This window comes from Puma concolor, chromosome B2 (genome assembly GCF_028749965.1).
Source record: "Puma concolor isolate L17-30 chromosome B2, mPumCon1.1.hap2, whole genome shotgun sequence".
In the NCBI taxonomy this organism is placed as follows: Eukaryota; Metazoa; Chordata; class Mammalia; order Carnivora; family Felidae; genus Puma; species Puma concolor.
The window spans coordinates 44,937,949-44,963,260 of NC_141671.1; the positions used below are offsets into that span (position 1 = coordinate 44,937,949).

Here is a 25,312-nt window from a genome sequence, read left to right on the forward strand (position 1 = left end):
CAGCCAGGTCACGATCTCGCGGTCCGTGAGTTCCAGCCCCGCGTCGGGCTCTGGGCTGATGGCTCGGAGCCTGGAGCCTGTTTCCGATTCTGTGTCTCCCTCTCTCTCTGCCCCTCCCCCGTTCATGCTCTGTCTCTCTCTGTCCCAAAAATAAATAAACGTTGAGAAAAAAAATTTAAAAAAAAAATGAAATGAGTTTTACATATGCATACATCCAAGGAGGTCTAGATGGAATGTTTGTAGCTCCTTTTAGGGGAAGGCTGGCAGGTGTCCCCTTTCATTCAATACCCTCCAAAAGGTAACCGCTATTATAATTTCTATTTACATAGGTCAGTTTTGACTGTTTCTTAACATCATAAATGGAGTCATACATCACGTCTATCTTTTCACGTCTTTTTACTCAAGAGTATGATTTTGTGGGGCACCTGGGTGGCTCAGTTGGTTAAGCATCCGACTCTTGATTTCAGCTCAGGTCACGATCTCTCAGTTCCTGAGTTCAAGCCCCACACCGGACTCCTTGCTGGCAGTACAGAGCCTGCTTGGGATTCTCGCTCCCTCTCCCTCTCAGGAGAAACAAACCTTAAAAAAATAGGGTTTTGAGATATATCCGTATTGTTATATATCTCAGTAATTTGTGTTTCTTTTTTTAAAAATTTTTTTAACGTTTTATTTATTTTTGAGACCGAGGGAGACAGAGCATGAACAGGGGAGGGGCAGAGAGAGGGAGATACAGAATCTGAAACAGGCTCCAGGCTCTGAGCCGTCAGCACAGAGCCTGACACGGGGCTCGAACTCACGGACAGTGAGATCGTGACCTGAGCCGAAGTCGGCCGCTTATCCGACTGAGCCACCCAGGCGCCCCAGGAATTTGTGTTTCTATTGCTTTGTAATTCTCTTCTGTGCGAATGTACTGCAGTTCAGTATTCATTCTACAACTGAAGGACATTCGGGTTGTATCCAATTAACGGCTATTATAAGCAATGCTCCTGGGGACATTCCTGTACGGGTGTTTTGGTAGACGTGAGAACACCTATCTGCTGCTTGTATGTCCTGGGGCCCTGGAATGGGATCGCTTCCAGATTGGCATATGTTTGACCTTCAAACAGCGTTCCCAGGTGGCAGTGACAGTTTAGTTCGCCTCGTTCCATATCGTCACCAGTGCTTCATAGTGCCTCGTGTTTAATTTTGGCCATTCGGATAGGTGTGTGGTATACCTCCTGGAGGTTTTGATTTGCATTTCTCTGATGAGAAAGGACGCTGAATACCTTTTTAATGTTTATGAACCAGATGGGTATTTTGGGCTTGGGTGTGTATGCGTGAGGTGCCTGTGTATATGGAGCACCCATTTAGGTAGTTTGACCATTTTTACAAGACGACTTGTCTGCCTTTTTCGTATTGATTTGCAGGAATTCTTCTCGTGTTTTAGTTCTGCGTCATTTAAAAACTATATGTATTGCAGGGGTGCCTGGGTGGCGCAGTCGGTTAAGCGTCCGACTTCAGCCAGGTCACGATCTCGCGGTCCGTGAGTTCGAGCCCCGCGTCAGGCTCTGGGCTGATGGCTCGGAGCCTGGAGCCTGTTTCCGATTCTGTGTCTCCCTCTCTCTCTGCCCCTTCCCCGTTCATGCTCTGTCTCTCTCTGTCCCAAAAATAAATAAACGTTGAAAAAAAAAATTTAAGAAAGACAACACAGAAATTATACTACACGGACAAAGAGTCATTCACCAGGTATATTTGAAGTCTAAGCTCTTTTGAGCTATACACGTGCACAAATGATTCAGTTGATGGAAATCTCCCCTTCCCCTCCATATTTAAACTTTTCAAACTTAAAATAGTGATAAAGAGATTTGCATAATGTGCGTCATGGAAATGCTGAGGCAATTCTGACTTTCACAGTGCAGGAGGCTCTGCTGAAACCCTTCCAGGAGTCCTTCCAGTTTCTTACTGATCTCCTGGGAAAAGTTCCTCCTCCCCCCTCCCCAAACCCAGCCTAATGAAAGAAGTACTTGACCTGAGACAGATTAACATCGAAACTTTGCAATAAATGTCACCAAGAGTAACCAGTTCGGTCATACGCTCCACTGTGTTTTTATTTTGTGTAACACAGAATGGTCATTTCAACTTTCACTAAATTTGGCTGCAAATGACTGATGGTACCTGCTCTAAAACACGTCAAAAATTATCTCCAAATATTTTTCTCAGCCAGATCTCCTTAGAACTTGCATTCTGAAAATTCTGAATAGTTTAGTAAGTCAAATGACCCTCAGAGGACTGAGAGATTCAGGACAAAATGGCCGACTGCTGCAGCTCTCCGTTAGTCTCAGGAGCTCAGAAAATATTTCTTCCACTAGAGGGCAGCATTTCTCCACTCCTAAGTCTAATCTTTCATTTGTTAAGGAAAAACCAAAAACCTCCACAGCAAAGGAAAGTCAAAGCATTTGCTTATTATACACTCCTCAGATTTTATTTTTGAAAGGAGCCTTCATTTTTCGTATGGCAACTCAGGGTTTTACAAGCAATGCTGTCCTCAGTTTCACCTGTACTGTGTCCAGTACTATATTGCTATATTCACAGTAGAACGGACTTTAATTTCTGAGTGATCAGTCTGTTTTAAGTTTCTGATGAAACTTACATACACCTTAGTCAAAAACCACAACAATCCTTCCATAAGTTGGCTATGTTCTTGTTCTTGTGTGTTTCTCTGAGGCTTGGGTAATGAAAGTATTTCCCCTCTCCATTGTAACTGGCGTTTGCATCTAAAGTAATTCGTTAAATGTACAGGAGTAGATGAGGCCTTGCACATATAGCAGAAGGTAATGGTTTTATAGGTGTATCTTCTGTAATGCACTTCGGGCTACAGAAATAGAAATATCACATGTGACGAAAACAAATGTTTTTGAGCAACATGGCCATTGCATGAGTAGGATTGGTATACGTTTATCTACTATCCTTTCCTTTTTCAAATGCTCAGTGGCTGCTACGTTCTGGTGATTTAGCTTCATCCAAATCGTCTACAACGGACACTTGCACCTTGCCTTTATTTAAAAACAAGTGTTCTCGATAGCAAAGATGTTGGCTAATCATTTACATATTGGCATGAGAAGTTTTGTGCCCTTTCAAAATTCAGCATTATCCATAATAGAGTGTAATATTATCAGATTATCTGTATTAGTATATGAATGCATTCATAAGCAATGCACGTATCATGTTTGTAAGCAGCTAATGGCTGAACAGTCACTAAATAAAAAACATCCAGATTTTAAAAGCACAGCTGAAACATTTGTACAAATATACAAAGAGAAAAAAACAATCATTCAGACACCATGAAACTTTTATAATAAATAGGTTTGTCTGAAATCGGTCTCTATCACCCTGGACAAGCCTCCCCAGTGAGGCTGGGAAAGTTCTATACGGAAGTGGTGTTCAAAATCTACTGAGGAATATCTTTGGGGCCAAGCTCAGTGCTGCCTCCAGGAATTTTAACAGAGCTATGAAGTATTGACTCAAAATAGTGGATATACCCAGACTTTTTGAGCTGGAGGATGCTAGTAAGTTTTCTAATCTAGATAGGACATGGCTGGATGCTGACAATCTGTGAGTTATAGTATATCCTCGAATCATGAAAATAAATGCTGGTGATCATGCATGTCCTGGGAATGTCGGGATGCAGAGGACTGAGTGAGACCAGATAGGGATATCTCATGCAGTCAAAGTCAAGTTTACTTATGGTCCTACTTAAGTGGCCAGGAAGAAACAACGCACACACGTCAGGACTGGGACTGAAACAGATCACAAACAACACAGGTGCTATTTGTTACTGATGTCTCTGGCTTGGATCAACAAGAGAGAGTGAAGATATAGGCTGTGCTGATTCTTTAATAAGAAAATACTACTTTTTTTTTTTTTCTAGAACCTTCTAAATAATGGATTATGCTTGATGGGTATGATATGATCAGGAAACATAATCACCTTTTCCTAGCCCTTTTGTCCGAGAGGCTTGATTACAAGGAAGGAATCTCAAACAACCAAACACCCAGGGATTGAAAGGCAATTATTTTTTTTTTTTCGACAAACAAACAACAGAGGGAAAAAAAGCATGATAAAGAGGAGACAGATATTATCGTTGAGGCGGAGCGGTGAGCTCAGTTGGACACGGAGGGTGGCAGGCCAGGACGCCGGGTTTGGATGATTTTTGGCTTTGGGGAAGTCTTTGGATCCTCTTCTTCCTCTATGTCACTGTCACACACGTGCACGACGACACTTGGGGTGGACTCAGTCCCTGCATGGAGCTCATACTTCTCTCCTGAAAAGCAAGAAAAGCGGAGGTGATAAAGCGGAAGGGAGCCCGGAGCAGATTCTTCGGCAAATTTCCTTCTGCAAGGAAGAAGACAGTGTCACAGTGTCTCAGGAAGCCTGGGTCTTATCCAAGAATGGCGGGGGGCGTTGGAAAATGGAGTGAGATCACTCTGTCATTGTGTCCCTGTTCTACCACCTATAACCAGACAACCCTGAGTGGGCCACTCACCCTCTTGGAGCCTCAGCACTCTCAACTGTAAACTTCAACACGGTCGTAGCCACAACCCACAGGACCGTGGTGATGACATAATAGGTCTGGTAGGGAGTTCTCAGTTTCTTCTGTTTCCCATCATTGTTGCTAATTGCTGAGTGACCTTGAGCCAACAGCTTCACTCGTTCACCTTCTGGACAGCACAGTCTCCAAGGTCTCCTCCAGCCGCATACTTCTTATGGCCAGAGCTGCCCCAGGAGGGAATAAGGCAGGATCATCACTTGTCTGGGATTTGCGGTGGTTACTGGGGGATGGGGTTCGATGGCTGCCGAGGTCCCTTCAAGTTATAAGAGTCTGTCCTTCTTGACTGGCTCATCTTATAGTCAGATGGCTGTTAAGCTCACTGGCTTCGTGCTTTTGTTTTATCTCAGGAGGTATTTACTGAGCATTCCCCATGGGCTAGCCTATTGCTGGTGATAAGGCTACAGGCACAAGAGCACAGCCCTGCGGCCACATGCAGACACAGGAAGTACCAGAAGATACCATGGTAAGCACTAGCGTGGCAAAATATGTCAAGGACTGTGGGGCCAAACTGTAAGGAGAAAGTGACACTGAAAGGCTTCCCAGTAGAGGCGACGATTGACGTGGGTATAAATGACAAGTCGAAGACCTCCAGGCGGTCTCCATCTGCATGCTTTAACTTCTCAATTTAACTGTTGACACACTCATCATCTTCTGACATCCCAACCTTCACTTCCCATCCTTCACGATGGGGAAAAATCTAGACACAGACTGCCGCATCCTCGCTCCTACTGATAAAGGAAATATTCAACTTTCACGCTTGTGGGCTCTGCCCCTGGGCTCCCAGGGAAGCTATATTTAAAAAAAAAAATTTTTTTTAATGTTTATTTATTTTTGAGACAGAGAGAGAGCATGTGTGGGGTGGGGGGGGGTGGGTAGAGAGAGAGAGGGAGACATAGAATCTGAAGCAGGCTCCAGGCTCCGAGCTGTCAGCACGGAGCCTGATGTGGGACTTGAACTCATGAACCGTGAGATCATGACCTGAGCTGAAGTGGGATGCTCAACCGACTGAGCCACCCAGGTGACCCTCAGGGAAGCTATACTTTAACATTTACCAAGGTCAACATGACTCGGCAAAACCTCTAAAGCATGGGCTGTATTTCTGCCCTGCGCACACATCTTAAGTCAGCTTCGTTAAACAACAACAACAACAACAACAACAACAACAACAGGGGCACCTGGGCGGTACAGTTGGTTAAGCATCTGACTCTTGATCTCAGCTCAGGTCATGATCTCACAGTGTGTGAGTTCAAGCCCCACGTGGGGTTCTGTGCGGATGGTGCGGAGCCTGCTGGAGATTCGGTGTCTCCTTATCTCTGTCCCTCCCCAGCTGTGCTCTCTCTCTCTCTCAAAATAAATAAATAACCTGAAAAAAATAAAAATAAAAGGCAAAACAAAACAACGACACAACCCAAAACACCAAAAAAAGAGCATTCCAAACAGAAGAAGAACAAAAAAAACCCCTCCCTGGTTCCCAGAAGATTAAAGTCGTACAGCCTTGCAAAGACTAAAAACATAAAGTCTGTACCTGTCTGGAGTGCCCTTTGTTGTGATGGTTTGTAACTCTTTCTGTAAAAAGCATACCTAACCCTGTCCCCAAATGTTCCTTCCTCAGAGCACTCTCTTTGTAAAGCCTGTGCATTCTGGGCAGCTGTCCTAACTTGGGCTCAAATAAAACTCTCTTCCTTTCTCTTTAACATTTTAGGAAAGGTTTGTTCACTTTTGTGTCCGCACGACCAAAGCAGCTACTTTTCTCTGGCCTAGGCTCACCTCTCTTTGCGAGCTTCCTAAAACCTGCCCTCCCTCCAGGATGAGAGGCCGATACCACCCAGTCCAGAAGCCTTCCCTGTCATCCCCAATCTGTAGTGGGAAGTGTCCCTTCCGGCCGGCCGGAGCAAGTACGGTCAGTTTCGGGGCCGGGGTACTGTGTATGTGCCGCTGGGTACATCTTGGTGAGCACCCACGGTGAAAACAGCAAATGCTTACGAGGTACAGGCTTAAAATCTGGGCGCTGGCATAAAGGGGTGAGGAGCACTACTCATGTAACAAGTGTCAAAGCTCTTCTAAGTGATGCTGGGAAGGACGTGAACGTTCAGAGTCTGCTATTGTTATGGGGTGAATTGTGTCCCCCCCGCAAAGACGTCTAGGTCCTAATCCCCGGTACCTGTGACAATGACCTTACGGGGTTCTTGGAGATGATTAAGTTAAAATGAGGCCATTAGGGTAGATCCCTAATCCAGGATGACTGGTGTCCTTACAAAAAGGGGAAGTTGGGACGCAGGCCCTCACCACAGCCCAGGAGCTACCAGAAGCCGGGAGAGGCTCCTGGGAAAGGTCCTTCCCTAGCGCCTTCAGAGGGAGGGAGGCCCTGCTGACACCTTGGTCCCGAACTTGTAACTCCAGAACTTGAGTCAGTACATTGTTTAAAATGTTTACTCATTTCTGAGAGAGAGAGAGAGCGGGCAGAGAAGATCTGAATCGGGCTCACACTGACAGCAGAGAGCCCGACACGGGGCTCGAACTCACGAGCCAGCCTCGAGATCATGGCCGGAGCCGGAGTAGGAAGCTTAACCGCCCGAGCCGCCCAGGAACCCCAATACCTTTTTTGAAGCCCCTCAGCTCGTGTTTCCGTGGCAACCTTGGCAAACTAATATAGCCACATGCTGCTAAGAGTGTTCTCTTTCTGTTAAGGGTCAGAGAAGTCTTCGCTGGGCTGCCCTTGACATCCTGGTGTGGAGAGCAGAGGCTTTCCTGGGTGAGGGAGAGGAACAGCTCACAAAAATGGAGTGGTTCAGCTCCAGGATTTCCCCGGGGGATTGGCAGGAGCCGAGAGTGACAGCACTGGCCAGAGCCATAGGAATAGAGCTCATAAAGACTCTATCCTTTCGAGTCTAGATTTGGTGAAATTGCAGGGAGCGAGAATTGCGTCAGCGGGTGTGAAATCTCTGGCAGAAGGGAGCGGAGGTGGACCGGTGTGGAATCAGGAGGGGACAGTGACACAAACAGGAGCAGAAGCAGGAAAGAGAAACTTGCCGCCCTCATTCATGCTTGGCTTAGTCTCCCTGCAGCCGGGATTGTTGGCATTACGGGAACCGCGTGGCAACCCGCTCTGAAGTCGTGAGAACGCTCACACCTACAGCTGTGGTGTATATGCGTCGATGCTTAGTCAATGGTGCTCCGCCCTCCTCTGGGGTATTTTGTCATTGTAACCAAAACCCCCGGGGCAGAAGAACCGCACGCGCACGCGAAGGACAGGAATCTCCATGACGTGGCTCCGGCGTAAAAGTTGCCTGCGAGGCTCCGGGCCAGGGGTGGGCAGACCTGGCGGGTGGCATCTCGGAGCAGGGCTTCTCGAGCTGCTCACAGCTTAGCGGCGCTACTTGTTGAAAACAGAGTTGACCGCGGGGCTCCTGGTTGGCTCGGGCATCCGCTCAGGTCGCGATCTCCCCGGCTTCGTGGGTTCCAGTCCCGCAGCGGGCTCTGAGCCTGCTTGGGATTCTCTCTCTCCCTTTCTCTCTGCCCCTCCCCCGCTTGTGCCATCTCTGTCTCTCTCAAAAGAAATAAATGAACTTAAAAAAAAAAAATAGTTTACTGGTATGAGGATGCGACCCTGCCTATTCTGAGCGACATCTCCTTTGGTAGCCAGCATCCCCTGGTGCTTCTCGGTGTTAAAGGGCAGCCACCGTTCCGGGGATTCACGTGGCGGGCTGGAGGCTGTGGTCCCGCCAGGGCGCGGGCATGCACCCAGCGTGCCTCCTCCCTGCCTCCCTCCTGCATGCTAATTTTTCATCGGAAAGTGAGAACGGTGCAGGGAGAGGGCAGGAGGGATGCATAGCGGGAAAGCAGCCAGGACTTCTCAGCTCGCGGGCCGCCCCCCAGCAGCTCGAATTAATCTGTGGTCTTCTTTCTCATCTTTGTTTTCTGGGGGGACAGCAACCCCTCCGGGTGCCACCGCAAACGGCGGGCGATGACTTCGCTGTACCCAAGCTTTCCAAAACGCTCTCCTTCCTCTGGGGATGCTCTGCAAATTCTGTATGAGAGACGCCCTCCAACAAGAGAAGGAGAAAGGAACGTGTACACAAATAAGGCCGTTCTTTGTTTGCATCCAGGATGTCTTGCAAATTCTCAGGTTTGGAGGAGTGGCACTTCTTGGAGGGACACCAATGGCTGCTGGGGTCCCGCGCGTCGCCCTGTCGCTTGCGATGCAGGGAGAGGCGATGGCAGTCTCAGGATGATGGGACAGAATTTGCTGTCACCCAGCAAAAGCGTGGAGACTGTGAGGCCGGCGGGGGAAGGGGTGGTGGCAGGTCCCCAGCCAAGGGGCTGACCAGACACCCTGCCCCTTTCCTTACTCGTTGGCCGGAAGCTAGTTGCTAGCTTTATATGTATTTATATTCATATTACAGTTTTTTTGATGTTTATTATTTTTGAGAGAGAGAGACAGAGCATGAGCGGGGGAGGGGCAGAGACAGAGGGAGACACAGAAGCCGAAACAGGCTCCAGGCTCCGAGCTGTCAGCCCAGAGCCCAATGCGGGGCTCGAACTCACGGACCGCGAGATTATGACCTGAGCCGAAGTAGGACGCTCAACCGAGTGAGCCACCCAGGCGCCCCTCTATTTATATTTGTATCGTAGTACAATGTATATAATGAAGCAAGCCTTTTAATTAAGTCACTTGTTTGCCCTGGCTTGCTTAAAGAACACTCTTGTAAAGATACGTCTAGTTGCAAGGTGTTTACCAATTCCAACCTGAGTGCTTTCCTTTTAGGCCAGATGTGCCGGGGGTACACTCGGGATGGAACAGGAAAGCTCAGGGCCTTGCTCTGTGCGGGGCAGCTTTATGTTGAGCACGTGGAGCTAACACAGTCAGACTACTTGGTCGTAGAGAGACTTTATTGCTGTGATCCCATTAACTCTGACATTTCACTGTTCTATATTTGGAAACTTTCTTACTATCAAAATCCAGCAAAGCTTAACAGCTGCTAAGAGCCCACAAAATAAAAAAGAAATAGCTTTGGTGTTGCTGGATTGAATTCTTCTTTTTTTGGCTTCTCTTTCCCTTTGGGCTTCAGCTAATTCCTCTACCACCAGGGCTGACTTCAATGCTGTCACCCTGCATGGTGACCAACTGGGCTTGGTGGGGGACAAGGAGGCCGTGGGGCCCTGGCCACTCAGGATGGGTCTGTCCTGCCACACCACACTGAGCACGGCCACAGCGTTTCTTTGAAAGGACAAGCAGAGGGTCACCTATCACACTCCCAATCCTCAAGTCTGTATTCAAACTGTCCTTTCCCCTGTGAGCAGAAAGGAGGCCGGAGCCAAAAGCTTCCAGAAAGTACATCACGCGGGGTTTTCCACCTACCCCTGTTGAAATGAATTCCCAGCCGAGCACGTGCAAACTCCTTCAGCATGTGGCCAAAAGTGAAACTGTCATTCAGGCCTTTGGAAGTGATGTAGGTGTGGCCACTGTTCGAAATAAATGTCAAATTCTGTCGCCTCTTTTTCTGAGTGGATGGAGACAGGTTGATGACAAGGTCCTGATTCCTGCGGGTCTGGAGGACATGGAGGTGTCCACGGGCTGCCTCCTGTTCTCAGGAGGGAGAAGGTCACATCCCTGTCTGCGGGGGGTGGGGGGGCACCTGGGGGATGTGGTGACACAGTTCTGTCACACTCACAGAGATGTGTGTTGGTGACCGCTGGTCCCAGTACCCCTGGAAGTTCTCCATCACGCTGCCCCCTTTGGCTTATGGGTCAGGAGTTGGCTCCTTCTTGGATTCTCTCTAAAATAATCAATGTGATTATGCACAGTGTCTAAAAATCAGCATAATGAGATGCGTTCAAGGCAGGGAGATGTTACAGTGCTATATTTGCATATATTACAGCAGAGCTGAGACCGTTCAGATTCCTGGTAAGAAAACTCTCGAGATGGCAGGAAAGGGAAACCCTCCTGTGACTTGAGTGCCTCCTTGCACAAGTCCTTACCTGAGCTCTGCCAAAGAGATGGGACCCCTGTCCCAGAGGCTTTCAAAAGACTGCAGGGTCTAGCAGGCACGAGACAAGGGTTTGCTCTATTCCTCACGTGGCTTCCATTCATCTCTGAAAGATTCTCTCTCTGGAACATCATGAGCTCCCACTTTCTGTCTCTATGAGATGCTATGTCCCCAGCCTGGTCTCACACCTGCACCTCTCTGGCCTTAGGGACATCTCTGCAAAAGTCTTCTAGTCTTCTCCAAACTCACATATCCACAGTAGAATTATTTATGTTCCCTGTCAACCTATGTGTCCTCTCCAGCTATCACATTTCTCGGGGAGGTTCTATCTCCTAGGTGCCAAATCTGTAGAGTTGGTCACCTTGGAAGCTTCTCTGCCTTCCATCCATGGTAGTTAAGCCATCACAGAGCATTATTCAACACTGCTCTGAAACATTTCTCCATACGTTCCCTTGCTACCCTGCTTACAATGCCTGCATTCACGGTTCACCACTTCCCACCCGAATGCTCTCAGCTGATGACCCCACCACAGGAACTAACGTCCACTGCCGGAATAAGCTTCCTAACACGACGTTTGGAGATGTCACCTCATCCTGGGCCAGCGATGTGACGCTGAGAGATATATAACATTCTACGCCCCAGTTTTCCTCATCTGCGAAATGGGAATAACCATCACATCACCACGCTACAAAATAAGGAAATATTTGTCAGATACTTTAAAGCCCTCCTCAGATGCATGACATGATTATTTAATGATTATTTAGGGTGATGTTGTGGTCAGTGCGGCTGCCCAAAATAATTTCCCGTTTTCAGTGTGATGAACCAACCTGGTCACACGGCCAGACAGTTCGAGAATTAAGAAATGAATAATTGCAAAGAGTTTTTATTCAGTCCAGTCACTGTTGTAAGCAGCAAGAGGGGTGGATGGTGACACGCGGAGTCCCATGAAGGGCAGAGGGGTGTCCTAAATCCCGACCCTCAAAATTAACTGATCCTTGTTTTCTTTACCACTCCCCACCCCCACTGGTAAGTTTCTCTCCTTTTTCCTGTCTCCCCACCCTTTTCCACACTTGTGTTCCCACAAGAAGGAAGACCTCACGTTGCTTTTGAAATGACATCTCTCTCTCTTTTTTCTTTCTGAGATCGTGTGAATCACTTGTGTATAACGCCTAGTTTTAGCACCTTTTCTATTATACGTTAGTTGTTTCATCTGGTGACGTTTTACGTTCCAAGCTGCTGCAGTGGTGGCCGTAGTGACAGATGCGGCTTCAGGTATATGTAAATGCTCCAAAAACATGTTACTGGGTCGTGACACGCTTTTGACACGCTTCTGCCATGTCCAGTACGCACTCACACATTTGCCTCCTATTGTTTAACGTGTGTAAGCTTTAGCTTTTCCGCTAAGCAGAAAACCAAGTAAGGGCAGGTATTTACTCCGTTTTCAGTGTGCCGGCCGTGGTAGGACACGGGAGGTGTCACGGAAACTCGCCATCTGCTTTACACACGGCAACTATTTACCGTGCCGTCGCTAAATGCCAGATGCGTCTCTAAGTCCTTCACGCAAATTGGATATTTAATTATGACGACAGCTCTGTACTGTGGGCGTCATCCTGGGTTATGCAGGAGGAAACTGACATCACCAAGGAAGTCAATGGCAGAGCCGGGGTTCAAACTCAGGCCTGTCTGACCTCAAAGAACGTGCTTGCAGTCACTCTCCGGCTCTTTCTGTCCTGACTCCCGTGGTGTTCACCTATGACAAGAGCTGGGTTTAACTTTCACTTTAATGTATCTTTAAGGCAACTTCTAGTTTAGCGAATAGTTGCTCTCTAGCTAAAGAGGAACTATTTATTCCTTCTGCATCCTGCCTCTTCTTGTTCTGGCCAATTGCTAGTTATCCTAGGCATGGTCTCCTTGACAATGAATCGTCGCAAATGATAACACTTAATCATTATGAAAAGAAATACTCTATACTATACATTATAAAAGGATTTGACTTACATCTCTTATGGTAGCTTTGGTCTCTGGCGTTGGGGGGATGTTTCCTTCTGGATTTAATTTTATTATCTTTCATATGAAAGGCGAATTCTCAACAGGAGAGTTAGTGTCGTAGCAGACTGACTGTGTTCGGCAGAGATGGCCATCAAATTTCTTGCTAAACATTACTCTTCAAGAACCTTGCCACTCATTCATGGAGGACTGTTCCCACTGTGGTCCCTCCCCTCAAATCTGGACAGGCCTTTATTTAAAAAAATTTTTTTAAATGTTTATTCATTTTTGAGAGACAAGAGAGAGCAGAGCGTGAGCGGGGGGAGTGGGGAGCGGGGCACAGAATCCAAAGCAGTCTCCAGGCTCTGAGCTGTCAGCACAGAGCCCAATGCGGGGCTCGAACACAAGGACCGCGAGATCATGACCTGAGCCTAAGTCGGATGCTTAAGGGACTGAGTCACCCAGGCACTCCTGGACAGGCCTTTATGACTGACTGCCTTGACTAGTATCCTGCCACAGAAGTAACCGGTGTGAATTCTGAGTCAGGTCACAAAAACGCCATGCACGTCCACCTTGCTCTATCAGGATGCTCATTTCTGGAACCTCGCCTCCACGTTGTAAGGAAGTCCAAGCAGCCCATGAAGAGGCTCGCATGGAGAGGAACCAGGGGCCCTGACCCACAGCTCATCTGAGCTGTCAGCCACACTGGCTTGCCAGCCCTGAGAGTAAACCATCTTGAAAGCAGATTTGCTGGTCCCGGCTGAGCTGCCCCAGGAACACTGCAAGCAGCAGACATGAGAATGAGCTCTCCCCCAAGCCCTGCCTGAGTAGCAGATCCGTGAACAAAATAAGTGGCATTGTTTCAAGGCCTTCATTTTGGGATCGTTGTTATGTAGCAATCGATAAGTCGTTGGTCACACACGTTCTCTTTGTTCGGAAGCAAGCTGAGCTACGAAATTGACTTGAAATTAATTGCCTGTGTTTTATCCTCTTTCTCTGCTCAGGTGCTACATTCGACTGGACACCACCCCAATTCCCGTCCTTCCTTCCTTATGGACGAAGCTCCACAGAGGGACCTCTCTCTGTGGCCGCTCTCTCACTCCCCTCCAGCGGAAGCGGAGAGGTGACTCTGGGGAAAAGACCTGCCCCTGCTGTGCTCGCCCTCTCCACTTTTCCCTTTGGGCCATCCCTGCCTGCAAAGGTCCTGTGCCCTTCTCTGCACTGGGCCATGTGCTAAGGCCCCCGGAGGAGACCCAGCCCATGTGGGGTGGTCTGTGGCAGGCATGGCGAGTTAAACTCTGGGTTCTGGATTTCAGCGTTAGGAAACCCGGGCTGGGGTTCACCTCGGCCACATTCTCAGCCTCAGTGTCTCATCAGAAACAAAGCTAGCACTATTCATCTCATCTGTCTTATTCTGACCTACCCTTCAATGAGTTCTCAACCCGACAGGGAAAACGAAGGCATCTGTTATTAATCGGCATTGAATTTAAGAATGGATGAGGGCTTCTCAAGGCCCGTGCTAAGAACACTTCCAAGCAGGACCTTTGAACATAGATAGAACCATGCTGGGTGCTGAGCGCTAAGCTTTGGTTTAAGTTAAGAGCCAAGATGAGGAATTTTCAGTAAGATGAGGAATAGGGATTCTAATATTAAAACACGTTTAGGCTTATCATATGTAAAAGGCACTGCAAACCCCCCTCCCCAGTATTTTTATTGTGAACGTGCTATTTTCAAGAGGAAATAGAAGCATCAGTTCTGATCTATGGAACAAGCAACGAGGAATTTCTATGTGTTAGTTTTATCAAACATGCTGCCTGTTGATGGGACTGAAAACAGGGACTGAGGGCCGAGTTCAGCATAATTAGAAATGTGCTTGAAAGGTGTTCATTCACACTTAAGGGGCACCTGGGTGACTCAGTCGGTTAAGCATCCTACTCTTGCTTCTGGCGCAGGTGATGCTCTCACAGTTTGCGAGTTCAAGCCCTGAATCGGGCTCCGCACTGCTTGGGATTCTCTCTCCCTCTCTCTCTGCCCCTACCTTGCTCACGCTTTGTCTCTCCAAAATAAATAAATAAACTTAAAAAAAAAAAAAAGAAAGGTATTCACACTTAGATTCCCTTTCCTTTCACGTATCAGGTTTAGGACTTAAATTTGGCAGGGTGGGGAAGGGGAAGAAAGTTGCCAAGCCCCGGTAAACCTGTCCCTTGTCAACAGCAGAGACAGAGGCTGCTGGCCCTATGTAGCACTCAGAGGACTGGGGAGGAGGGGCAGGACAGCCCCCCTGCGGGAAGCAGGGGTGCGGCGACCTGCACTTCCTTTCTTCCACCAAGACCCGGGCTGCTGTCTAAAGTCACCATGTCTTTTAAACCTCTCTCAATCCAGGCAGGGCTAATGCTGGTTTGATGTGGGGCCACAAGCGTTCCTCAAGAGAAAGAGTTTTGGGGAAAAGCATTAGGAAGCTTCCAGAAGTGATACCATCCTCCCCCACTGCCCTCCATACGCGATTTAACAGTATCTTTAAGTTCTCTTCCGGCATTCTTGTCTTCCCCTATTTTTCCAAAGGGAAGCAAAGAGAGCGTGTGCGTGTGCGTGCGTGTGTGCCCACTCATGCGTCTGGAAGGGGCACGAGCGTGGGTGCACTTCTCTGGACGGCTCCCCTCTCTCCTCGCCCCTCCTCCGTCTGCTCCACACTGGTACCTCTGACCCCCTCCTAGGCACTCCTTGCCTCTATGTCTTTCTCGAATTTGAGACCCACCTGATAAATGCTGCAAAGGTGTAATTACTATGGTTCTCAAACAAGGGTGCTAAGTTTTTTTTTTTGTTTTTTGTTTTTCACAGGGACAGGGTTGGGTGGGGATGCTGGCATTCAGTAGGTGAGGCGCGAAAATGCTAAATGGACCACAGGGCGTAGGGCCATCCATTCCAAAATATCACAGATTTCACACTAAGAAACATGGCGCTAAGAGCTTGATGCAGGCACTTACGTTTTAATAAAAGGCTAAGATATGATTTAAAAATCAAGTGACCAAAACCAGGTAATACATATTGAGCACTCACCATGTCCTGTGCTGGACATGGAGATTCATTTGGGCTATCTAATTTGATGACTGCAACAATCTGGTTTTACCGTTGAGGCACACAGAGAAATTAAGAAACTTTCTCAAGGTCACACAGCTAATAAAAGGTGGTGCCTGGGTTTAAACTCACATCCCAAGTTGGAGTCATCATTGTAAAGCAAGAGAAATCTCTTTCTTCATGTTGGAGCCTCTCTGACGGCTACAAAAATAAAAGAGGAGATATTTCAGGGAGGAGGGGCTCTTCCTGGAGACTTTGCAAATCACAGCTGTCTGTTTACAGGCTCAGTCTGGGGGTGGAGAAAGAACTTATTTTCTAAGTAGAAGTGGAAAGAGGCTTCAAGATTAAAAGAAATATTCCAGGGAGGAAGAAACATTCCAGAGAGAGAAGTCCTTTGCAATTTTTTCTCTCGCGGATACCTCTGTGTTTCCATGAGCTCCCATCTCATTTTGATAGACCCCCAAAGAAAAATGCTGTAGGTAGTCTTGAGGGTGGGGTCAAATCATTGAATAGCAACTCTGTCCCTTGTCCTTCAGGCAGCAGCTGCTTCTGTTAAAGAATGCCCTAGAAGTTTGGGAGGCAAAGAGTAAAAGCAAAGCACGGACCAACCAAAGTCCATGGGAAGTTCAGAGAACAAACCCATGTGAAGAGCAACCACGACCACCTCAAAGGAGAGGGGCACTGTTCTCGCTGGCAGGGAGACACTATTCCAAGTGCTTTACGTACCTTAATTCATGTAATGGCACAGAAAACATCTCTCAGAGGATGTCCTGCTAAACAGTTCTGCTCTGAACAGAACGACCACAGCAACCACCATGGATCTGATAGTTCCTGTGTGCCAGGAACTGGGCTGAGTACCTCATGTATATTAATTATTCCATCTTCACGATGATCTTGCAGGTTGCCCCATAATCACCATTAAAAAATAAAGAGGTGCAGAGAGGTGAAGTAAATTGCTCAAGGTCCACCTCCAACAAGTGGAGCTAGGATTCCAATCCAGGCATGCCGAGGCCAAAGCATGACCACCATGTTGCCTGCACTCAGGTCTAGTGTGAGCTCATGTCAGGAAATTATTATCCACAGAAACGACTGGGGTTCTTCCTCCTTACCTCCCATCCTCAGTCCCAACCCACATCAAAGTAGGAAACCAGAAAGGATCCTTGGTAAAAGAGGGTAGGAAGAGAGGGAGAGAAGGGGCGGGGAAGAGAGGGAGAGAAGGGGCGGGGAAGAGAGGTAGAAGGACAGAGAACACTTCTGTAGTTGGGTTATAAGAGGTGTTCTAGTTCAATAAAAGAAAGTTTGTTTATCTTTTGGGGGTTTCCCTCTAAGACTGGATGAGGTGGGGCTGTGTACCTTCAATCCCTCCTGAGTCATTTAGGACCTAAAGTACTTCATGGGGACAACTGACTGACTGAGGACCTGAATTAGTGGTTGAGCCAAGGAAGTAGAATCCTACAAGGAAGGTATGGACAAGAAAGACTAAGGAAACCGTGGAGGGAGGAGGATTGGGAACATAAAGGGAGACTCTGAAGCCTGTGGCGGGGGGGCGGGGGGGGCTCATCCACCCAGGTGAGAGAAAAGTAGCAACATAGAGAAAGAAAGAGATGCTTGGTCAAAGAGGCATGAGGATTTGCTCTCTGGAAGTAACCATTGTGTTTGACCTTGGCTGATATTAGGGGCCTGGCTAAGGGCATAGCTCTAGGGATGGTCAGGTGTCTTTTCTATTGTTCTACAATGTGCATATTTTACCTGGGAAGGAAGAAAAAGAAGAATTTTATATTGCTACTCATCAGTGATTAAAAATAATTGTGGGGGCACCTGGGTGGCTCAGTCAGTTAAGCATCCAACTCTTGATTCCGATCGGCTCAGGTCATGATCTCACAGTTCAGGGGATCGAGCCCTGCATCAGGCTCCGTGCTGGCAGCGTGGAGCTTGCTTGGGATTCTCTCTCTCTCTCTCTCTCTCTCTCTCTCTCTCTCAAAAATAAATAAATAAACTTAAAAAAAAACATAAAAATAATTGTGGAGTACATGCTGAGAAGAAAAGCTTTTCGAACATTAATTTTTCCAGGGAAGATTCTTTGAAAGGAGATGGAAAATTCTGAGCATGTGGTCCAATATCACAAATCTGCGTGCCTCGGGTGGGGGATGACGGAGGAGATGGTGTGAGCGGAAATCCTGGAGCCTGACTGTTTTATTTGCTTTTCATATCTGTGACCAGGAAATAGCAGTTGTTGAACAAGAACTGAGGCTTATATAATAGTCATACATATGCACCCAAAATATAGGTGTTCATCTATATTTAAAAAATAGAATTTGCTCTACCTTTGAATCAATGAGCTTGAAATAGAAACTCTTTCTTCCTTTTAAGTTACATGAATTAATGAAATATATTTTCCTTGTAGAGGAAACGCTGTATACTAAGCAGCAAACCAGCAAAACTGCTTTACTATGGCATGTTTTGATGGAGAGGAATTTGGAAAAAGGAAAAAGGCTAAATATAGCAGATGTTCGCAACTTGAAACTTGGGCACCATTTTAAGCCCTGCTCTGCAGTTAACTAAAATTGATCTCCCTAACAAGATCTAAAAATAGCAGGAGGAAAAAAAGGAACAGACAATGACTTTTCATATCGTTCTCTGCAGGCATTTTCAGTGACAATGAACATGACCTTCCAGAGCCATCCTAGAGAGCAGAATAAAGGCTGGCATTTCACATCTCACTTCTGATTTACCACCCATTCAGTACATTGTAACATCTTTGTGTTTCCATTTTTGCTGATTGGTATAGATAAGCTGGCTTGCTGGGCTGGGTTTTTGTGTTTCCTATTTTGCTGTATATCTGAAAAGAACATAGCACCGTACTCTTTCTGGAGTCAGGAATCCCAGATGTTATAAAATAAACCAAAATACATATTCGATTCATTTTCTTCTTGGTCTAAGCCCATCTTCTTTTGTCTAGATGATTGTTTGATGATGTGCTTCTCTAAATTCACCAGGAGGAATTATGTAAATGTAGAGGGCCTCTGTTTGATAGACACGGTAACTGTCCTTTAAACAGAGCAGAACAAGGCAAATCCTGATTGGCATGTTCCGGAGGACGAGAGAGAAAAGCACCGAAAGGACCTTGGAGGCCTGGGTGTGTTGTCGGGCACTTCCAATAAGCCCAGAAACAAAATGTGGAGGAACAAATTGTGTAAGTTGTTTCACATTTTTAAAACTCCCTCTTGCAACACTCTTGAATTTCTTCTAGAGAAATTAATGTTACCGTTCAGGAGACCTCTCTGGCTTCTCACACTTTTCACTCCCCAGGACAAAGGCGCTGGCTCAATCAAATCTTTCTGCTTCTTGCCTATGGCAGAGGTACCTGTTTCAACTTACCAGCTGTGTAGCCTTGGGCAAGCTACTTACCCACTCTGTGCCTCACATTCCCCAGCTGTGTAAATGAGGAGAAGTACAATTCCTGTGTCACAGACTTGCTGTGGGCATTAAATGAGATAATATACTAAGGTGTTTAGAACAGTGCCTGGCCCATTATATCAGTAAGCCCTAATATATGTTTTAACTGTTATTTCTATTTAAAATGCTTTTCCTAATTTATCTATTTTACTTAGTTTGGATCAAAAACAGAACATACAGTCTTGGGGACAATAGTTAAGAAGGTTTGAAATTGTGCCTCTCCCATTTTCCTGATATAAACTTGTTCTCTCTGCAACGAATAGAACCAGACTTGCTTCTCCAGGGTGATGTGGCCCTTGTGTCTTAAGAGGTGTTGTAACAGCCTGTTAAGGATTTCAAAGGAATCCCACGGGCTTGGGTTTGATCACGGTTCCACTGTAATTGCACTCTCAACGCTTATTCCCAGAGCCTCTCTGGAAGTTCCAGGGAGCTTGCGCTGGCCCTCTCGGGAAGGGGGTCACCAGGGTTCCTTTCCTGATGAAGGAAAGGGGGCACCATGTTGCCCCTGCTTGTTGGAGCCTCCGTGAAAGAGTCTTGGTGATGTCCGTCATTGCCTTTCAGGGTGGCTGGACGCGTCAGAGCTCCCACTGAGGTGGGATCCTGAACCTGGGTGCCATCTTACCCCGGATCCCTGCTCCACGATGCTCTTTCTTCAGACTTAATTCTTCCCGGCAGCTTCAGATTTGCATGTCTCTAATCAGTCAGTCCGCTCTCCCAATTTTGTGGGGTTGGTCACCCCTCCCAGGCCAACCCCATTCCTCTGACCCTTTGAGTTGCTCTCTCTGCTCTCATTCTGCTGTGTTTCTGCACTCCTGGAACGGAGGCAGCCATCCCTTCATGTGGAATGAGTTATCATTTGTTACTGAAATGATTCTGCCAGAGGATTAAAAATGAATCTCACGAAATCATTTTTTTTTTTCCCCCAGACGGAAACGCTAGAAGTCCTCCCCTTGGAGAAAACATTAATTTAGTGTTGCCTGATGCAGTCTGGCGAAAGCCGTAAGAAAGCAACAATTTGCCAGTGAAGGAATTATCTCTAGGCAGGCTAATGGCTCTGATCTAGTCACTCATTCATGCACGCATTCATTCATTCAATATTTATTGAACATCAACTTGCAAGGTGCTTTCAGGCGCTGGGAGTACCAGAATGAATAAAACATGCTCTCCCCCCTCAGAAAGTAGAGACTGAGAATCAGATGATAGAAAATCACCAGAGGAGGGAGCGAGCATTTGTGCCAAGGGCCAAGAGGAGACTGAAGAAGCAAGTCCTCGCCCGGGCACCTCGTGGGGAGGGGAGCGGAGATGGGCATGGGAGGGACGCAGGGTGTGGCTGTGCTCCTTCACAGGTGCGGCGGAAAGGGCCACCGGGGGCCCACGCTTCTAATATAACCTCTGTGATATTTTCAACTCAGTTGTTGGCTCCAGATCATCCGTCTGTGTGGAGCGAAGAAGCTTCAAGGACACAGGAAAAGGACAAATGGATAACTAAATAAAGAGAAGCAGACTCAGACTGCTGGCAAAGGATGCAGAGAGAGCTAGCCCAGAAAACGCATCCGAATGGCAGCTGTTCCAGGGGACGCAGTGTCGGGCATCCCTAAAAAAGCAGAAAACCCTCACTATCCGCTCTTACACACGCAGTGCACAGGCCTTCATTTGCACACTGGCCAGGCCCGGGTTTGGCTTTCTGAAAGTCACAGTGGCATTAAAGAGAACTGCCGACTCAGGGTCGGGATAAAGGTTTTGCCAGCATCCTAGGCCTGACGTGTGCTGAGGCCACCAGTATCCTCAATCAAAGGCCATGGGATCTGGCCCCAGATCTCATGGAGTCAGAGGAGCCAGGCTGGACACTTCTCTCTGCCACCACCCAGCTGCGTCACCTTGGGCAAATTCGCTCACCTCTCTACAGCTTAGTGTTCTCATCTGTCAAATGGGGGTATTAATGATTGCTCTCTCTGTGCAGAGCACTTCAGAGTACATTTACTTGGTAAAGGGAAAGTCAAGCCCGGAGTTTAGCAGCACCACTCAAGTAAAAGGGATGCATTTTAAACGGCTGTTGATAAGTTCCTCACAACTCTGAAAAGAACCCCCTTTTTTCCTCTGCCTCTTTAAGACCATTTCATTCCTGGGGCGCCTGCGTGGCTCAGCCGGTTGAGCGTCCGACTTCAGCTCAGGTCATGATCTCGTGGTCCGTGGGTTCGAGCCCCATGTCAGGCTCTGTGCTGACAGCTTCGGATTCTGTGTCTCCCTCTCTCACTGCCCCTCCCCCGCTCACGCTCTGTCTCTGTCTCAAAAATGAATACACTTTAAAACAATCTTTTTAAGACCATTTCGGCCCTTCTTCCTGCCTCCTCTGTGCCAGGCTCTGTAAGCACCCCTTCTGAGGCCTAAAACCCCCACGCTCTCCGTTCCTTCTGCCTCCATCAGGTCCGGCTCTCACCTGCCCCTGGCAGTGTCTTCCAGACCTGGGACTCAGCTCCGTCAGCCAGTGAGGGTATCCGAGGCTTGCCCTTATCTTGTCTTTGCACCCAGCTTTGTGAACATGAACTACAGACGAATTTCTTTCCCAATTTTGGATAAAACGTGATTTGAGTTGACTGGGTTACTGGCTCCGAGTGAGTGGACCCGAGGCCAGCTGGGATCTGATGGTCACAAAGTCGGACTCCGCCTGGGCCTCCTTTGTTCAATAGTGAAGTAGGAAGATCACCGCCTTGGAACCCTGACTCTGTCCCGGCAAGTGATTTCTCCCCTGTCGGGGCCTCTCGGCTTCCTCCGCTGTAAAATGCAGCTTGGCCAGTGACTCCTAGGTCCTCCGGCCACGACCTCAGGGACTCTCTGAAGCTCCACTTCCTGCCATCCAAGCAACTGTACAAGGGGGTTCAGATGGGTTCTTGTCAGTATCCGTGCGTGAGGATCAGGCGTACCTTGTCTCCAGTCGGTCCACCTAGGGGTGTGCCTTCCTGCTTCTGGAGTGTTCTGAATTACTGTGGGAAAGGCTTGCACAAGGCCTGACTTGAGAAGACCGAACTTATTTCAACTCATTTCATACACTCTACATTTACCTATAGCACAGACACGCGTGGGAAGTGCGTTGGCTCAGGATTCCTGGATACGGACCGGGCTTTCAGAGAAATAACACGTCACAAATACGTCTCTCATTATTACATTGCTTCTTTTATCAGTTCATCTTAGTCAGGCACCTACTGCTTCTCACAGTGGCTCTTTAAGGGTGGAACCGATGGCCACTGTAGAGGCCCCAAGAAGCTGAGTGATTTGATGGTAATTAGAAAGAAACCCCAGAGGGGCGCCTGGGCGGCTCAGCCCTTCCAGCATCCAACCCCCCCCCCCAAAAGCATTTCTGTGGAATCTCAGAACTGTGGCAACCTAAGTAGTGCCCCCCACCCCAGGGAACAAAAGTCAAGCATTTTGAAAGAAAAAAGGGAATGCTTGTAGATGCTGTTCACAAAGGATTCTGGTGGGTGTTGGTGGCAGAATATCTTGGCTGAACAGAACTGGTTGTTAAGGTTGTCACTAAGCAAAGTCTCTCCCTATGGAAAGTTGCCGGCTGAGTTCTTGCAATATCTGTGGTTTGGCCCAGTTCAAAAGTTCATGGTCCTACCGAGTGAGGATGTGCACAAGGCCCATCTCTGGGATGGGCCTCCCAGTGCTGTTTTAAAACGCCTTGGCATAAGCAACCCCATTTCATTTCACCTTTCTTAATACTTTGGAGTATTTTTCCAGCAAGATGGCAGCATCTGCTGAAAGTTTTCACTCTTATGTGGATCCTGAGAAACTTAACTGAAGACAATGGGGGAGGGGAAGGAAAAAAGAAAGGTTAGAGAGGGAGGGGGCCAAAACATAAGAGACTCTTAAAAACTGAGAACAAACTGAGGGTTGATGGGGGTGGGAGGGAGGGGAGGGTGGTGATGGGTATTGAGGAGGGCATCTGTTGGGATGAGCACTGGGTGTTGTATGGAAACCAATTGGACAATAAATTTCATATTAAAAAAAAGAAAAGAAAGTGAGGACGATATCACTTGGGTACAAAACGTACAGAAATTCTGGGCAAGTGCATAGGAGATATGCACGAGGATGTTAACTGTAGCTTTTTAAAAAAAATGTTTATTTATTTTTGAGAGAGAGAGAGAGAGAGAGCAAGTGGGGAGGGGCAGAAAGAGGGGGACAGAGGATCTGAAGCATTCTCTGTGCTGACAGCAGTGAGCCCATCATGGGGCTCAAACTCACGAACCACAAGATCACGACCTGAGCCGAAGTTGGACACTTAACCGACTGAGCCACCCAGGTGCCCCAACTGTAGCTCTGATTGTAATGGCAAGAAACTGGAGACTGTCTTAAGTGTCCAACTCAGGAGACTGGATGAGTAAAGCGTGATTGCATATTCACCCAATGGAATATCGTACTGCAGAGAATGAGAGAATCTGAGCCTCCTGTACCAACCACCAGAAATGAGGGGACTGAAAGATTTTTTTTTTTTAAGTTAGAGGCTATTGTGATCTGGTTCTTGGGGACCTAGAGACTTCACTTTGGCAGGAAAACTGTCTTGTTTCAGAGGGTTCCTGGGCTTTCCTATGGCAGCAGTAAAAGAAGCTTGCATAGCATCGAAGCCTCGTGCCTGTCGCTAGAGCTCATTTTGCCTGTTCTGAGAAAACAAACAACTTCCTCATGGTAAAGGAATCCAGTGGCTCTTCCCGGTCTTAAAGTATCTGCATTGCAACGCAGAAGTTGCACAGACAGGCATTTTAGCACCGGTTCCTGAATTGCAGTTAAACAGGGACAAAGTCCGGTGTTGCCGTCCCATCCGTCAGCCCTCTCGCTGTCCACACAGTGCAATAAACCCATTAGAAATGCCCATGTTACCGTGAGCCCCGGATTTCAAGGCTGTTAATCTTGTTTGGCTTTTCTAGGTTGCTGACGGTGTTTCTTTCGCAAAAGGGTCGCAGAGCGTACCTGGTCCTAGTTTGGCCACGGCATAGAGGAGGTCGTAGTTGAGGACTGGCGTGGCATCACTGATGGGCTGCCAGCCCACGGGAGGAGACGCCGGGGGTGAGATGAGGAATTGTTTGGCAGGCTGTGGTGGAGCCAAATGCAGCTTGTCACCGTCTGTCTCTGGAGTCTGAACCTTTCAAAGAGGGAAAAAATGAAGACGCATTATTCATTAGGGCCTCAGATGTGCCGTGTTGGTACACGATGATGCAGAGTCGCATTTGGAGCCTGTGACAAGTGATCCAATGAAGCAGGCTATAATAATAATCACTACTTACCACACACCATATGCTCAGTTATCTTATTTCATCCTTAAAACAGTGGCTCTCAACTTTTAGCGTGCATCATAATTACCTGGAGAGCTTACTAAAAGCACAGACTGCAGAGCCCCCACTCCTGGAGTTTCCGATTCAGCAGAGCTGGGGTGGGGTCTGAGGATCTGCATTGCTAACAAGTTCCCAAGTGAGGCTGAACTGCTGGTCCCCAGGCTCCTTCCTCCCTCCTGTCCTCCCTCCTTCTCTCCTTTCTTTTTCTCTCATTCTTTTAATTGAGGTGATAGTCACATAATATGAAATTAACCATTAGAGTAAACAATCAGTGGCCTTTAGTACATTTCCAGGGTTGTGCAATCACCACTTCTACCTACATCCAAAGCATTTTTTTTTTAAAAATTTTTTTTTCAACATTTATTTATTTTTGGGACAGAGAGAGACAGAGCATGAACGGGGGAGGGGCAGAGAGAGAGGGAGACACAGAATCGGAAACAGGCTCCAGGCTCTGAGCCATCATCCCAGAGCCTGACGCGGGGCTCGAACTCACGGACCGCAAGATCGTGACCTGGCTGAAGTCGGACGCTTAACCGACTGCGCCACCCAGGCGCCCCCATCCAAAGCATTTTTAAAAAATGTTTATTTATTTTCGAGAGAGAGAGAGGGACACAGAGACGGAAACAGAGAGAGAGAGAGAGAGAGAGAGAGGGCAAGCAGGGGAGGGGCAGAGAGAGAGGGAGACACAGAATCTGAAGCAGGCTCCAGGCTCTGAGCTGTCAGCACAGAGCCCGACCTGGGGCTCAAAGTCACCATCTGAACCCTGAAATCATGACCTGAGCCGAAGTTGGACGCTTAACTGGCTGAGCCACCCAGGTTCCCCCAAAGCATTTTTTAAATTTAGTTTAATTTTTTTTAATGTTTATTTATTTTTGAGAGAGAGATACACACAC

The 25,312-nt window shown here is 47.5% G+C and overlaps 1 protein-coding gene across 4 annotated transcripts in view; it reads right to left on the reverse strand.

The window, feature by feature from the left end:
• Positions 1 to 1,713: 1,713 nt before the first annotated feature.
• Positions 1,714 to 25,312, reverse strand: part of RCAN2 (regulator of calcineurin 2) — a 271,728-nt gene continuing 248,129 nt past the window's right edge. For all 4 annotated transcript variants that reach the window (XM_086706998.1, XM_086706997.1, XM_086707000.1 and 1 more), the window contains 2 exons: positions 24,058 to 24,229; positions 1,714 to 4,300 (listed from right to left, as the gene is read on the reverse strand). In XM_086706998.1, coding sequence (XP_086563124.1) covers positions 4,140 to 4,300; positions 24,058 to 24,229 — 333 coding nt within the window. In that variant the 3' untranslated portion in view covers positions 1,714 to 4,139. The remainder of the gene's footprint in view (positions 4,301 to 24,057; positions 24,230 to 25,312) is intronic.